Source organism: Oryx dammah, unplaced genomic scaffold, assembly GCF_014754425.2.
Source record: "Oryx dammah isolate SB20612 unplaced genomic scaffold, SCBI_Odam_1.1 HiC_scaffold_21, whole genome shotgun sequence".
In the NCBI taxonomy this organism is placed as follows: Eukaryota; Metazoa; Chordata; class Mammalia; order Artiodactyla; family Bovidae; genus Oryx; species Oryx dammah.
This window is the reverse complement of record NW_024070205.1, coordinates 19,620,240-19,636,683: the sequence shown is the minus strand read 5'-3', so window position 1 is coordinate 19,636,683 and position 16,444 is coordinate 19,620,240. Positions and strand designations below refer to the sequence as shown.

Sequence of the window (16,444 nt, the reverse complement as noted above, 5' to 3'; positions counted from 1 at the left end):
CAGAAAAGAACAGAAATTAATAGAGGAACCATTGTTTCTGCATCTCCTTCATTCTGAGCTCAGCTTTCACCTTTGTAGTCTCTGTCTAGGCATCTTTTTATTTCAGCTCTTACTCTTGAATTATAGTTTACCTGAGTATTGAATTCTAGGCTCGTAGCTCTTTTTACTTCAGCAATTTGCAGATATTATTTCATTATAATCTGACCTCTGTTGTTGATCTTGAGGAATATGCTGACAGTCCTTTATGGGGGAATTTGTCTTTTCTTTATGTTTTCTATTTAAGATTGCATGTGTTTACGTATTTGTTCGGCAGTTTCTCTGGATATGTCTAGTCATGGATTTATTTTTATTCTTCCTACTTTGGATTCCCTGTGCTTATTGAATCTGTAGATTCATTATCTTTATTCAATTCTGGAAAATTCTCAGCTATTGTCTCTTAGAATATTGCCTTTCCCCAGTTCTTCCAGTTCCCTCAGGTACTTTTTTAGACATATTGTTGACTTTATTCTTTTTCTTTCTTGTCTCTTAATTCCTCCCCTAAGTAGTTGCAACACTTGCCACTCTTTTAAATCCCTATTTATTCTAATATTTACAGTCTCCTTCCTTTCTTATGATTTCTTATGAATTACAAACATTTTTTATTATGCAAAAACTTTTTTGCATTATCTTATGCTACCATTTTGCTGGAATTGATAGTCTTGCCAGCTAGTTTTCCTATACAGGGTTTGTTTTTTGTTTTTTTTTTTTTATACTCAAATTTTGTTTATAACTGATATTTGGGTATTGTAATTCAAAAGAGCAGGAGAAGACAGTGGTTAACAATTTGGTCGGCTTTATACTGTAGAGATAAGAAAGCCTTCCTAAGTGATCAATGCAAAGAAATAGAGGAAAACAATAGAATGAGGAAGACTTTGGTTTGAGACCCTCTACACTGCAGTTAACTTTGCTGAATTCATGACTGGCTCAGGGTTGACAGTCTACTTCCTCCACCTGGCCTCCATCCCACTCACAATATCATTACATATACTAAGTCTAACCGGTTTCTTTTATAAGTAGTTTTTAAACATTTATTGTCAACAAGCAAAGCATCTTGGGCAGTTTGTTCTGATTTGATTCCTTTTAGTTTACCTTATAAGTGAAATCGCTCAGTCGTGTCCGACTCTTTGCGACCCATGGACTGTAGCCTACCAGGCTTCTCTGTCTGTGGGATTCTCCAGGCAAGAGTACTGGAGTGGGTTACCATTTCCTTCTCCAGGGGATCTTCCTGACCCAGGGATTGAACCCAGGTCTCCTGCATTGGAGGCAGACGCTTTAACCTCTGAGCCACTAGGGAAGCTAGGAATCCACAAATCCTAAAATGCAAAGAGAGCATTTTTTATAAAATATAACAGTAACTTTTAAAATAAACTTGAGCACTAGCACATCTCAAGAATATTCTAATGCCAGGAGGAGGAGGGGGAGAGATTCCTTGGGGGTCCAGTGCTTAGTATTTGCCATTGTCACTTCTGGGGAACTGAAATCCCACAAAGCCACGTGACATGACCAAGGGAAAAAATACTCCATAAATATGAAATTTTGCTAATTTATTTATATACTCCAGAATCATGTCCAGTATTATCTTTTGATATATGTATTTTATAATTGTAAATCCATATATCTAAAAATTTGCTTGCTTCTCTCCCCCTAAAATTCCTCTATGTATTCTCCTGTGTTGATGGAGACAACATACTTGCAATCCTTAATATCTATAAAATACTGGAATATTGTCAAGATTGACAGATTTGAAATTTTTATTCGATAATTGAGTTTTTTCAAACTTTTTGCAGCTTAAAAGGGCTATTGATAACATCATATAAATTACCATTTTTCTCTGACTTATTTCCTTGGGCTATATTCCCATGCATGGGTTTACAAAGTCAGCAAATATCATTAATCTCCTAGCTTTTGTGTGACAGTGATGTTCTAACCTTTCTGTTTTCTAAATTCTAGGTACAGGAGCTTCACGAGGAGGAGGCCCAGTGGGTGAACTATGATGAGGATGAGTTGTGCGTGAAGATGCAGCTAGCTGATGGGATCTTTGAGACCTTGATCAGAGATACTATTGATGTTCTGAATCAAATCAGTGAAAAACAGGGGAGAATGCTACTTGTGTGACATCTTGCAAATAAATCGAACACTGAGTGCTAATATGAGTCCTGGGCCTTTCTGCCTCGTGATACACACCCCGTCTCCATCATAGCAGGAGTGCTTCTGGACCTTGTACCTGTTCTTAAAGACTACTGGTTTGGAGTTCATGGGACAGTGTGAACTGTCTGGTATTACAGCCTTTGCCTTTAGAGACTGTCCACTGGATTAATTGGTGGTTTTGGTGGGCAGGGTTGCACTCGTGATGTTGACACACAGTATAATCCTACACCTCTTGTTAGCATTCCTACTGGTCTCAGATGAGGGCTGAAAACACCAGGCTTACCTCTTAGCTTAGACTAGGGTATCACTTCCTTGAGTCTGAAGTCAGGCAAGAGAGGTATAAGATGTGCATCATACCGTTTTTGAAATGTAATCCTGGTTTATACCATGGAAGTCAGAAAATGGACATTACAGTCTCTATAAACAGTATTAAACCCTGAACTGCTTTCAGATAGGCAAGTTGGATAATGTGTGCCTATTTCCCATTGTGGAGTGCATTTCATTTTCTTTTGAAGATGATTTTCTTCCATTATTGCAATTGAGCAGCACCAAGTGGACTGTCAAGTTGACAGGGATCAGTGGTAGCCTTGCTTTCTAAGCACCATGTAAAGAATTTTAAACTTTTGCATTACGCTTAGTTTTTCTCTGTGGGCATGAAAACAGAGACGTGCCCTCACTGAAGACTGGGCTTACAGGACTGGTGCAGGGCTGGTTCTTCTACCCCTTGTCGACCCCTGCACTTTTCTTACTTCTTCTGAACCTCTACCAGCTGCTCCCAGAATCACAGATCCTCAGGACCATCTCAGGCATCCAGGCATGGCAGAAGTGGAAATAATTCATTTTTGGCCTTCAAACTTTCAGCTCCCATTTCTCCCCAAGAAGTCAGAGACGCTGTTACTTGAATGATTTAGGAAATGAGTGTGTGCACCAAAGACAAAAAGATAACTGTCTATTGTTTGTGTGCTTGTTTTGCGCTATAGAACATTTTTTTAATTTATTTTAAGATAAATTATTAAGTTGAAAATGTATGTCCCTATTCAGAAGTGAAAGATTCTTCTTGTAATAGTTAAACTTCCGTCTTGAAGCTTCTATGGTTCGTAGTCTTTGCACAGGAAGCCTGTGGTTTTAACAAACCCATACACCTGTCCAAGAAGGCAGTTAAATTACATGAAAAGAAGTGAACTTTTCTAAGATCACCTGAAAGTAGCAGGAATGGGATAAGATGATTTGAAGACACTGTAAAATTCAAATTCTGCCTCTCTTGCAGCATTGCTTCTCACAACTATTACCTGTATCTGAAAAAATATATATATAGACTCCAGCTGCTACCTTAGAGCATGTGTGATGCTCTCCTGGGGCCTCAGCACCCTGCCTTCTTGACTGGTTTCTCTTAATCAGTCCTATCCTTCTTCAAGCAATCTAGAAGAATGTGGATAATCTTAGGCGTGAATGTCAATGCCTTAATATTGAAGGTCCTGATTAGAAGCATGATAGAAGACATCCACTGGATTCATAGTTAAAATATCCTGGAATGTTATACCTTCAAAATATGTTAGGAAAACCCCAAAGATGGTATAATCTTTTAGTGTGCACATTCATTCATTTCTGCATCTTTCCTCCAGACTTGCCTTTGCGTCTCAAATGTTTCACTATGCACACTTCCATTCTCTTTGGTTTCATCTTGTTATTATGAGAAACTTACTGAAATAATCATTGGAATATTTGCATTTTGCACAAGGACTGACTGGTATGATAGCTCTTGACAAATAAGGAAAGCACTGAAATGTTGTGATAAGGGTCTCGGGAAATGCTCAGATTGATGTTGCCAGCATTTCTTCCAGGCTTTTGATGTTGAGCTCTAGTCTTGTAGCCATAATGAGCAAATTGATTAAGAGAAGCTAGGGTTTCTTGGGGTTATTAACCAGTAGTGTGGAGATAATATTTTCATGTAGCCAAGGAAAAGCAAAGCCTTTTCTTTTCAATTGTGTTGTTTGAAAGACGGAAAAACATCTTGTCTACATTCTTTGGCTGTTTGTAGGATTATATAGTCCTTATGATACTGAAATTTTACAGCTGCTGTAAATTTTTTATAAGCAAATATGAAAATAATATAATAGGAATATAGGTTGTTTTCTACATCCTCATTATTTCGACCTAAATCAATTTTTAATAAAGTTTTATCTTTAGTCTGTATGACTTTGTGATTCCAGAAAAAGGAAAAAAAAAATGATATAAGTCCATGGAATCAGCATCCTGGACTTAAAGTTCCCTGGTAAGAATGCTGCCAAGAATGTGGTAGTAGCAGTCCCAACATACCCCAGCTCTTGTTACTGTCTTGAGAATCTTAGGTTTCCAATGAGAGGCAGGAATGAATCAGTCTTACTTTTTGCTAGAAATGATTATCCATAGTTTGGTAGCAGAAAACAAGGGAAACTATAATCAGCAGATTTCTTACTGTTGTAACTATTTGAATACAATTGAAAAGGAGTTCATTGTTAGCATTAGGAATAACAAACATGGATACCCAGCCACTCGTTCCATATTGGGATCTTTTTAATCAAGCTCTGCCTCTTAACCAAGAATCTAAATATTCCCTCTTTGTAATCTCTGTTCCTTCTCCCCACACTCCCATCCTCTTTCACTCTTCATAATTCCTCTAAGAAAAAGATCTTTGCATCAGCAGTAATATCTTTTAGAATAATAGCACTATGAGAATTTAGCAGTAAACCAACCTATAGGCTTCAGATTTATTTCTGAGTCCAAAATAATTTGTGCTATCCAGGGTACTTCACTCTGGGTTAAATAAGTACAGGGTATAGATTCCCTCTTCAGGTCTAAACAGGAATTTTTACTCTAGGGAAAAATGGGAAGAGCTCAAAAGTAGTTAATAAGGAAGGTAATTTGTTTTTCTTTAACATAAAAGAAAGGAAAATTCCTTCTGTGACTACAGGTCTCTGAGAAATTATCTTTCAAAAGAGATTTCATTGCTCATAAGAGTGTTGTGGCCTATTGATAAAAACAATTTTGTTCACTTTCTTGTCTTGAAAAAAAAGTGGCCTTAGCTTTTTGCAATACTTGAATAAAGTGTGTACTCGCACAGCGTTAGAGACTCATAACTTTTCTGCAAGAAGTTCAAACTTACATCTTCTTTTACTACCTTAAGAATACTAGTGAATAAAACATTAATTCAAAGAGCAAATGATAGAAACTACAATGATGTTTAATGCAAATTGTAGAAATTTACATGTTTACAAATCATCTTAAACTGGTTGTGCAACAATTCAATAAGATATCTTTGTATTATAAAAATGTGAAGAAAAAATGTAAACTGATGTAAAAGAGGTACTGTCATTTTAATTAACCTATGTTTAATAGCTTTTCCTTCCAAACTTTGCAAAGCCTTCTCGGTAAACACATTGCAAAGCGTTCCCTGGGAGGCCCAGCCTCCCTGTGTGTACTGTATTGTGCAGACATGAAAAAACAAACCCGTTTACTGTGTATTTGTAAATAGCCTGGTCATCAGGCCATTTTCAGCCAATATTCACATCCAGTGCAACTTCGCACAGAAGACTTAGGGTGTGGTTTGTAAGTATGATCTGTAAAATAACTGGGATGAATTCCCATGTACACCTGTGTAAATAGATTTGTTAACTGAAATGTACTTTAAGCAAAGAGGAAAATCTGTAAATAAACTGATTTGTAAATTAATTTCATGTCAGGCGTTCATTTCCTTTTTTGCCTTTTGAGCCAAGTTACGAAAGCTAGTCTGCATAAAATTCACTTCTGATCTCTTACTGGACAGCAGAGTGCTGATGCCTGAGCAAAAGAGTAGGGCAGGTTGCACGGAGGCATTCTTTACACAAATGCCACTTCCACACCGTCTGAGCAGCTTCAGCAGTCGCTGCGCACACCTTGGTGTCCGAGCACTGTGCCCAGTGCAGGGGAGATAATGAAGATGACAGGCATGATCCTTGACCTTGGGGGATGAAAGAGAGACATCAAAAAACAATTTCAAAAACAGGGCATGACAAATGTGGTAAGTCCTGCAAGGGGAGCATGTGCTGTTTTGAGAGTATGTAATACAGGGACCCAACAGAGCAAGGGAGTGAGTCAGGATAGTTCCCTGATAAAGTACAACATTGTGTTCTATATCAGTGGGCTTCTTCCTTGTCATTCACAGCAAATGGCTTTTCTCCTAAGTGACTTGAATTCTGATCACCCTTATAAAATACAACACGTGGAAAGTCACAATTAAGTGAACAAAGAAGAACAACTATCTGATGTGATGTGGCTATAATTTATTTCTAGATATACAAACTTGGAGAAGAATGGGGCTAGACATACAGAAGAATAAAAGTACTGCAAAGGTGGAAATGGATGGTGTTCAGGATTATGAATGATCTCTGGTGCAACAAGTTAGAAGTCACCACCATCATCTCACCTGAATTCCTCTGGTAGCCTCCTGATGTCTGTCCCTGCTACACCTTTTACCTCCTACACAACCATGAACATTCAAGAAGTTCTCAGAAAAAGATCCCATATTGCAGTAAGTTCTAAGAAATTGCTTTCGAGTGCCCGCTTTGTGCCAGATAATGTGTGTGTTGGTAAGTCACAGTAGTAATGACGGCTTGAACCTTGGAATAAAGACCAAATGTCTGTTTTCTTGAATGAAAACACACAGAAATAGTAGATGGGAGGAAGGCAATTAACAGCGGAGCTAAGTAGGTGAGACCAGCACTGGTGGGACCTACAGTGATGAGTGCCTGTAGAGGTGAGTGCTGGAGAAGCAAGCCAGTGCTCCATGAAATCCCAGAAAAGCTCAGAAACTGGAGGCCGCGGCTGCCACAGAGAAAGGTGTGAAGCATGGCATTATTGTTTCACTGGCTGGCCAAAGCTGTGTGGCCACCTGTAGGGCCAAAGCTAAAAGGCAGGCTAGTGCTCCCCACGGAAAAGGCCAGTGCGTAAGGTCACTGAGAACAGACAATGGCACCGCAAGCTCGAGTGGTACCGCTTTGCCTTGCAGAAAGAGAGGCGAGAAAGCGCCCAGGTTCCAGTCCCTTGCAGTGCTTTGTCCCCCATGGCCAGCGGGTCCGTCCAAAGCCTGAGGGGATGATGTGACGGCACACACCCCTCTTGGTGTTGTATGGAAGGACCCTGTCACCTCCTGTGGGGTCTGAGATACAGCGAGCTAGGGGCATGCCTGAACAGAGGGCCACTGACGCTGGCACGAAAGCAGAACCCGGAGTACAGGCTGAGTCTGAGCAGGGAAGGGTGATGAGCCCGGCATGGCCTATGAGGACTCTTAACTCAGTAAGGATGTCTTCCAGACCCATTTTTACGTGACCATACAGAAGGCGAGAAGTTGTACATGACTGCCTTTCCTGACCGTCCACCCCACCCCTGCTGCCCAGATGCTGACAGAGCAGATGAAGGCACACCAAATCTGGTAGGACCATTGTTGGCCCCAAATGTGTAGGCGGAGCTGGGTGATGGGCCCCCTGAACCTCCGCTCAGATACAGCGTGCTTGCAGAGCCTCTCCCTGTCACCCTGAGACAGCACATCACCAGAGTCACTAGAAGAACAGATCCAGAAGGATAATCAAGCAGGCCTCCCTGGAGGATGGTCCTCAACTAGGAACCACCGGTGCCTGGACTCAAAAGTGGAGATCAGGGGAACCAGGGGTGTGCAGATGGTAACCATCCAGCCCAAGCCGGGCGCTTCTGCCTCCCCACCTTGTCGATATGCCCACAGCAAGAGGCACTGGCAGTCGTGTTAATACCAGTGGAATGAGAGCCATTCCGGTGTGCATCACCACCTTGGCTAGTGAGGGTTGTGATTCTTGTTGATCTGAAGGAAAGTCCAAGTCACTGTGTACCAGCCAAGCCATTAAGATGGCAGTGTGGGACAAGAGGAGCCTTGTTCTGGGACGAGAAGCCCAGCATTGTTTGAGTTGGCCTCCTCTCCCACCCGCTGTGCTGATTCTTATCAGAGTGTCATGCAAGCGCCACAGAGGCGTCTTAGTTCAAGTTCCCACCTCGCTCCCACTCCAGGAAACACCCAAAGCTGAAGACACTCTCATCGGCTACTTCTGCGAGACCCACTGCCCCTTGTTGCTTGAGTCCGACAGTCCATCCTAGGGAGGGGAGTCATCCTGAATGGACTTGACATGCCCAGTAAATCACCCACTTGAGTCAGAGGTCCCAGCACGGCCAGGGGAACCTAGCGCCCCGTGTTCTGTGTAAGGTTCCCGGGAGGGAGGCACTTGGTGGTAGCATTGCCCCCACATTTGAACTGGGAGGCCCTCCTGGTGATCCCACTGTGGCCCCGATCACATCACTCCCAGGAAGTGTGTTCCAGCAGGAGAGAAAGAACGGTTGGGTGTCCTGGCGTTGGGATTTGGCTAGTGCAAGCTCATCAGGCAATTGCCTGGTCCTCCACCCTGTCCAAGTTCAATGTCACCCACTGTGTGTTGGAACGCAGTGCTTAGTGTTCAAATGGCTTTTCTTAAGTGGGGGTGCCATTCAGTAAGCTGGGTTTTTTGATGGCTTTGTTGCAGTTGTTGAGGACTGAATGCAAAGATCCAATCAAGCTTATTCAGAAACTCTGCCCAAGTGAGAAGACGGCAGGACCTTCCTCTGGAAAAGCAGAGTAGCACTGGAGAAAAGACCTGTAGGTACTAGCATTTGAAGACCCCTTCAGAGGAAAAGTTGGATCACCACCTGATCTCCTTCCAGTAGAGTCGACCAATCAAAAAGCCCCACCCACGCATACTGAGCTACTCATCACACTTAAGGCACATTACCCACGTGTGAACAAACAGCCAGCCATCTCCAGACATTTGGGGGAAGCCTCCTATGTGAAACGTGTGCTAAGTCACTTCAGTCGTGTCCAACTCTTGTGCGACCCAATGGACTGTAGCCCTCCAGGCTCCTCTGCCCGTGGGATTCTCCAGGCAAGAATACTGGAGTGGGTTGCCATGTCCTCCTCCAGGGGATCTTCCTGACCCAGGGATTGAACCCACATGTCATATATCTCCTGCACTGGCAGGCAGGTTCTTTACCAATAGCGCCACCTGGGAAACCACCTATGTGAAACAGACCAACCCAAAAAGGAAAAAAAAAGGCGGGGGGTGGGGAGTGCGTAATTCTGCTGAAACAATGAGGGGCACAAAAGAAAACATCACAAGGAACAAAAACTGTAATTAAAATTAAAATCCTGAGATAGCAGAAGCAATAGTTTCCATAAAATAGGAATGAGATGCTCTGAAAGAGCAGAGGCAGACAACAAGATACTGCTCTTGAAAAGTAAAAGTATTGTAGCCATAATTTTAAATTCAATAGAAAGTTAGAGGATAGAATTAAGGAAGTCCTTCTAGAAAATAAAACTAAGGTAGATAAAAATAGGAAAGAAACAGATAAAATCCGGGAACCAATCCAGGAAATCCAACACCTAATTAACTGGACATCTAACAAGAACAGAGAAAACAAGAGGAAATGACACAAGAAACAATTCTGGAAATTAAATATATGAGTTTCTCATTGGAAACGGTTCAGTGGGTGTCCAGCACAATAAATAGACCCACAGTAATTGTGTCATTGTGAACTATTAGGATTCTGTAGGTAAAGAAACTATTCTTAAAGTTTCTGCACAGAAAAATAAAATATTGCATGTAAAGGATTAGGAATAAAAATATCATCATTCTCCTGAGAAGAAACATTGGAGGCCTTAAGAAAAATACAGCAGAATTTTCAAAAACTGAATGTAAATAATTTTCATCCAAAAGTCTACACTCGGCCAAACAATGAATCAAGTGTTAAGGCAGAATATGGACACTTTCAGAAATGCTAAGTCCTTACTTATCAAGCATCCTTTTCCCATAAACCATGAAAGGTAAAGACTTGGGATCCAGAAACAAGGGCTCTATTCCAGGAAGACTGTGAGGGAAACTCCCAAGATGACTTGGAAAAGGCATTTCCAGGATGATGACTGTCTTGCACATCTAAGGAACAGTCAGTTCAGACTGGAGCAGGGGGACGGACAGCTTGAGAAGGAAGGTCTCTGGGTGGAAGGGAGGGTGGAGAAGAGAGTAGGAAATAACCTGATGTTTTAATCATGTGAAACTTTTAATTGGTAGGCTGCTGGAAGGTGAGAAAAGACTTAGTAATAGGTTCAAAGAATGAGTAATAAAAAAATGAGGAAAAACAGTGTTGTACAAATAGGGAACAATCATGACTTATTGCTTGGCTCAGCTAGAAACAGTTTATAATCATGTCAATGTATGGCAAAACCAATACAGAATTGTAAAGTAAAATAAAAAAGAAAGAAAGAAAGAAAGAAAAATAAATAAATAAATAAAAAGAAAAAAAAACATTTAAATCAGTAGATTTTCAATAAAATTGATTATTCTTCATAATGTGGTGGGCCTTGTCCATTCAGGCAAAGGATTTAAGAGGAGGAGGAAAACAGACTGAGGCCCCACAGGGAAGAGGGAATTCTGACCCCAGACAGCCTTTGGCCTCAAGCTGCAACATCAGCTCTTACCTCAGCCTGCTGGCCTTCTTTGCTGATTTTGTACCTGCCGATCCCTACAGTTCCTCTCTCTTTGTCTCTGTCTCTCTCTCCACACATACATGCCATTGGTTCTGTTTCTCCGGAGGAATACAAGCATTCAATAGCTAAAGTATAAGAATACCAAGGTAAAGACCAGATCAAAAATCTGAAATGAAATGATGAACAGTGGGTGCCTCTGGATGATGCAAACTAGAGAAATGAGATTGAAGACTCCTCTGTGTATCTGTGTTTAATAAAAAAAAATTTTTTTTTTTTGCCATGTACAATAACTTTCTGGGGGACTGCACTGGGTTTTTGTTACAGCATGCGGGATCTAGTTCCCCAACTAGGGATAGAACCTGGGCCCCCTGCATTGGGAGTGCAGAGTCTTAATCATTGGACCACCAGGGAAGTCCCTACAAGAATCATCTGGATAATAAAAATTAATACTCCCTCTGCCCCAAAATAAAGCCACACCAAAAAGACCATATTCAGCTTCTCTTCATTTACTTCTCTAACCACATTTAGATAGAATTATACTCCTTTTCCTCTTATAACGTCAACACTATTCCAGTACTACTATCTGCAAAAGTTAACTTTAGGTCACAGCTTTTCAACCTAAGTATTTATCATTTCAACTAAGAATTAGATTCAAGGTCATTAAAAACTGTTGATGTGTAATTGAAATGGTGCATTTAACACAATTAAAAATATTTTAGTTCTTTTGCATATTAAAAAAAGATTAAAGATGTGCGTTCGATTGTAGGCAAGTGGTTTGTCCTGTTGTGTCATTAACTAGTGGCCTCAATGTGTCAACTTGAGTAGAACTGCATTCAGAAGACCCACATTTCCCTTGGCTCTGTAACTCTTACAGTTTATTTTGTTTTCGTGACACTGGCATCGTCTGTAAGTAGATATCAAATTTTTGTGTGTTTTTGTTTGAACAAGGATATTGTTGAAAAATACATTTTATGCAATTTGTCTTAAGAATGCACATCAGGAAACCCAAAACCACTCTTTCAGCTCCAAACACATTCCAGGATTCTGAGTTTCCACAATACAAAGAGGCATGTGTGATGACCCATTTTAAGCACAGTCAAAATATTTTGAAAAGTAATAATCACCTAAATAACTTCCCTAACTGGTCTGTCAGTGTTATTACTACTATTTTGAGAAAATTGATTTAAACAATTAGATGAGCTAAGTGGAATTTTAAAACTCCAAATTCCTACTCTGAGTCTCAAGGTTGAGTTTCTTCAGTGAGAGAAAGGGGGTAGAAAAGGCATGTATTCAAGAATTCCTTGGGAGCTGCAATATTGACCATTCCCGCTTCTGGCCTTTGAGACCAGTATCTTGTTAATTCTACTTCCTTCAAAGCACAACTGCTCAAAATGTACAAAATATGAAAGTTTGTCTTAAGAAGCCTCCGTACACTTTTTTCATCGCTCTGGGAGACCCAGAATAGAAGCCGGGAGAAACTGTACCTTTCTGGTGAAGAAGATGAACCAATTAACAGTTTTGCTCTTCAGTGAAGGGCCAGTGATTGGAAACAAGACCATTTGGGTTTCTACATCTTTGCTTATATAAAGAGCTAAGGACCTCAATGTGTGAAATAACCAATATGAAAAATAAATTTTACTGAGCACTCTCACAGCTAATAGTCATTTGACTGCAAGGAACAGAATACTTGGCTAAAAGTAGATCAACAAGAGGGTCTTGGACCTCTCACACAACAAGGAATCTAGAGGTAGACAGTGCTGAGATCTGTCAATGACTGTGCAATGTCAGAGCTTTGTGTCAACTTCATTCTCTTTGATCCCTTGCTCATGATGGCTGGGTGTCCAGAGCAGCTCCAAATGCCTTGTTCTCACACATCATCCAAAGGGAGAAGGGAGGGAAGGGATTCTATCTACTTCATTCTCTCTTTTACCTAGAGAATGGAGTTATTCCCAGAAATTATAAGGGGAAATTCATTTAAAATGATACTAGAGAATAAATATGCGTTCATGGAGCCTAGGGATCAACCTTGCCCCGATTCCCATTTCCTCTCATGTCTCTTTCTTGTTGTTATTATTATTATTTTCTCTGCTACTGCAATTTTTGTTAAATGTTTTGGTGAGAAAAAAAGAATTGAGAAGCTATTCATGTAAGTCAAAAAGAAATATGTGTTTATGTCAGCAAAAGAAGTTCAAAGTTAAAAAATAATTTATTTTATTGAAGTGTAGTTGATTTACAATGCTGTGCTAGTTTCTGGTGTCCAGCAAAGTGATTTTGATATATCCATATATGTATATTATTTTTTCATATTCTTTTCCATTGTATGTTATTAGAAGATATTGAATACAGTTCCCTGTGCTTGTTGTTTATCTGTTTTATAAATAGTGGTTTGTATCTGCTAATCCCAACTCCTAATTTATCCCTCCCCCCCTTTCAAAGTTCAACATTTTTAACTTAAAAAATATTTTCAATTACTTCCGTAAGTCCCAGACAACTTCCCCTGATGCGTCACTGGCCAGCATCCTCCTCAAATTGTGAAACTCAGCAAGTATCCAGAATTGTCAGGTCAGATTTTCAAGTATCCAGAAATTTCAGGACCTTCTGAGGGCAGGTCCCATAGGTAAGGAAGAAGAATGGGGATGTGACTATTTATTTCACAACCAGCAGTGTCTGCAAATGTATATATCCCAAGCTGCTGACTTTCTTGGCAAAGTTATGAGTTTGTGACTAAATAAAGGTGTAACTGAGGAGCGCTTGCTGACTGGTCGTGTCATCACACCAACACCCTTCCGTGTGCTCTATTATGACCAGAAGGGCCTTGGGCGCTCATCCATCTCTTCACTGTTGGGAACAACCACATACCAAATAGCCACAAAATGGAGCAAGTTCTCCAGCTTTAAATGCACTGAGACAAAACCATTATTCTTGATCTCATTCATTAGCCGGAAGGTCTTCAAATTTCCCTTGCATGATTTATGATCCGGGTGTGGAGGCAAAACACACGCGTGTTAATAAGTAAAGGAAACCATTAGGTAACCACCATCCAGGGCCAAGTTCATCATCCATCCATTCATTCCACGCGTCCACTATTTTCTGGCTTTGTTCTGGGCACTTGGCAATCCCCACAAAAAATAAGAAATCTAGGTCGCTGTTCTACTTGCTTACATTCTGGCAGGAGGAGACAGACAATAAAACAAGTCTTGGGACTTCCCTGGCAGTCCAGTGGTGAAGATTTCACACTTCCACTGCAAGGGAGCATGTGGGTTCGATCCCTGGTTGGGGAACTAAGATCCCACATGCCTGTGAAACACAGCAGGGTGGATGGGGGTGTGGAGGGAAGTGTAATGAGAGTGGTAAGATCTATGAAGACTCATGAACAGGTGAAGTAAAGACGGGGTAAGGCAGGAACTACTCTGTACAGAAGGGTTAGGGAAGGCCTTTCTGAAAAGCTAACACTCGAGCTGAGACCTGGATGATGAGAAGATCTGAGGGAAGAGCATTCCAGGCAGAGGGAACAGCCAGTGCAAAGGCTCTCAGCTGCAAATGAGGAATAGAGAATAGACGGGTGTGGCTGCAGCCCTGTGAGCAAGGAAGGGTGGTAGATGCTGAGCTGGGGCCTCCCTGGCCGTGGCGTGGGGCTGGGGTCTATTCTCCCAGTATGTCACCTGGGAGAGCTGTAACCAGGGGAGTGACAAGGTCAAGTCTGTACTTCGAAAATCTCCCTCTGGCTGCTGACCAATGAACGAAGAAGATGTAGCAGGGGAAGCTGATGACATAGACTAGAGAGTGAGCTGTAGAAAGGGAGTGCCTTGCAAAGGGAGGCCCTGGGCTGCTGCTGACTGAATGGGGCGTTGATGGAAAGAGAGGCGTTGGCCTGACGTCAGTGCTGTGCGTTTGACGGAGACATGGAAGGCTGGGCAAGGATGCTGTTGTTAATTTAGGTCATTCAGAGGTGGGGAGGACGACTATGACCTGTGGTATCAAAAAAACCTTTCGGAAGGGTGTGGGTCCTGAGCTTTGGGCTTGCCAAAGAGAGGTCTGAGAGGGAGCTTCACGCAGAGGGAAAATGTGAGCACAGACAGGTGGGCTGGCTTATGGGAGCAGGGTGCACGTGGGGAGGATAGGTCTGGGGAGACAGGCTGAGACCACATGACGGCCATGCTTAACTTGAGTTGGTGCGTGACTCCACTTGCCTGTTCTTCAGCAACCACAGGGGACAACTGTGCCGACAGCTATGAACATCTGAACGGCGGGAGGCCTCGGGGAGGCCACCGGCCTCTGTCAAGAGTCCTCACGGAGGGGTATTGAACTCTTCACCACGACCAGGGGTCTGTTCCCCAACCTGAGAGGCTTAGAGACAGGAAGGTATCAGTTCTCCCAGAGATGTCCAGGTACTCTAGAGAAGCCAGAATAAGTCTCATAAATTGAAGACTACCCCAGAAATCTTCCTTCCTAATTTACAGTGGAGAGTATAACTTTTCAAAGAGCCCAACACCCTTATCTTCTCCCCATAGGCACGCACCCTGCCCTTTCCTGGTCCCAGAGGTCGCGCCGTTAATTAGCAGTAGGTTTGGTGAGTGCAGAAAGCGGCCGAGGTCCGGAAGGACACCGCACCGCGCATGGAGGCCCCGGCGTCCTCTCAAGCCTGGACTGCTCCTGCCTCTGTCCACTCTCTCTCTCCTGCACAACGCTGCCCCTCATGACCTCCACATTAGCAGACCCTCCAACAAAGGCCGTGACAATTCACAGGATAATTCAGTGAGCACTAGCTACCCAGGTGCTGGGCTCTTTGCAAACATCAGTGGATTTGGTCCTCCCAACAACCTAATGAGGTAGGCCCCATTGTACAGGTGAGGAAACTGAGGTTTAAAAGTTTAACAGCCTTGCCCCAAAACACAGCTTATGAGTGACACAACCGAGACTCACCTGGGTTTCTCTGGCTCCCAGAGCCAAGCCTCCTCCTGTGTGGAGTTTTGGTCATTGTCCCTCCTATGGGAGCATCTTCCTCGGGGCTCAGGAGAGGTTCCATCTTCTTCCATGTAATCCTGGGAGGGCAACCTCAGGCCTCAGGTCCTCATATCCTAGAAAAGCCCCCAAAAACTGTCCACAGAAGAGTTCAGTTCAGTTCAGTCGCTCAGTCGTGTCCGACTCTGCGACCCCATGGACTGCAGCACGCCAGGCCTCCCTGTCCATCACCAACTCCCAGAGTTCACTCAAACTCATGTCCATTGAGTTGGTGATGCCATCCAACCAGCTCATCCTCTGTTGTCCCGTCCTCCTCATGCCTTCAATCTTCCCCAGCATCAGGGTCTTTTCAAATGAGTCAGTTCTTCATATCAGGTGGCCAAAGTATTAGAGTTCCAGCATCAGTCCTTCCAATGAATATTCAGGACTGATAACAGAAGAGTTAAAATCTTTACATATCTCCCCATTTGTTTAGAATAGAAACAACCCCCTCAGCGCAGGCTGCAAAGCCCCCACAGCCTGGGCTCATGACCTCATCACACACCTATGCTCAGGTCAGCATTACGATCACCCAGAGGTTATCAAAAATGTAATGCAATGGCACAATTTCCTGCCGCCCCCCCCCCCCGATGGTTAGTAATATAAGTCATATGACAGAGTATTTAGAAGGCCTTCTAAATGCTTTTCATCTAGGTGTATCAATGTATATTAATTCACTTAATCGGCAAGTCATCCTATGAAACA

The 16,444-nt window shown here is 42.3% G+C and overlaps 1 protein-coding gene across 4 annotated transcripts in view; it reads left to right on the top strand.

The window, feature by feature from the left end:
* The window catches only part of CEP350 (centrosomal protein 350), a 153,715-nt gene extending 147,820 nt beyond the window's left edge, over positions 1–5,895 (top strand). For all 4 annotated transcript variants that reach the window (XM_040263872.1, XM_040263873.1, XM_040263870.1 and 1 more), the window contains one exon: positions 1,990–5,895. In XM_040263872.1, the coding sequence (XP_040119806.1) occupies positions 1,990–2,154 (165 nt within the window). In that variant the 3' untranslated portion in view covers positions 2,155–5,895. The remainder of the gene's footprint in view (positions 1–1,989) is intronic.
* Positions 5,896–16,444: the final 10,549 nt, after the last annotated feature.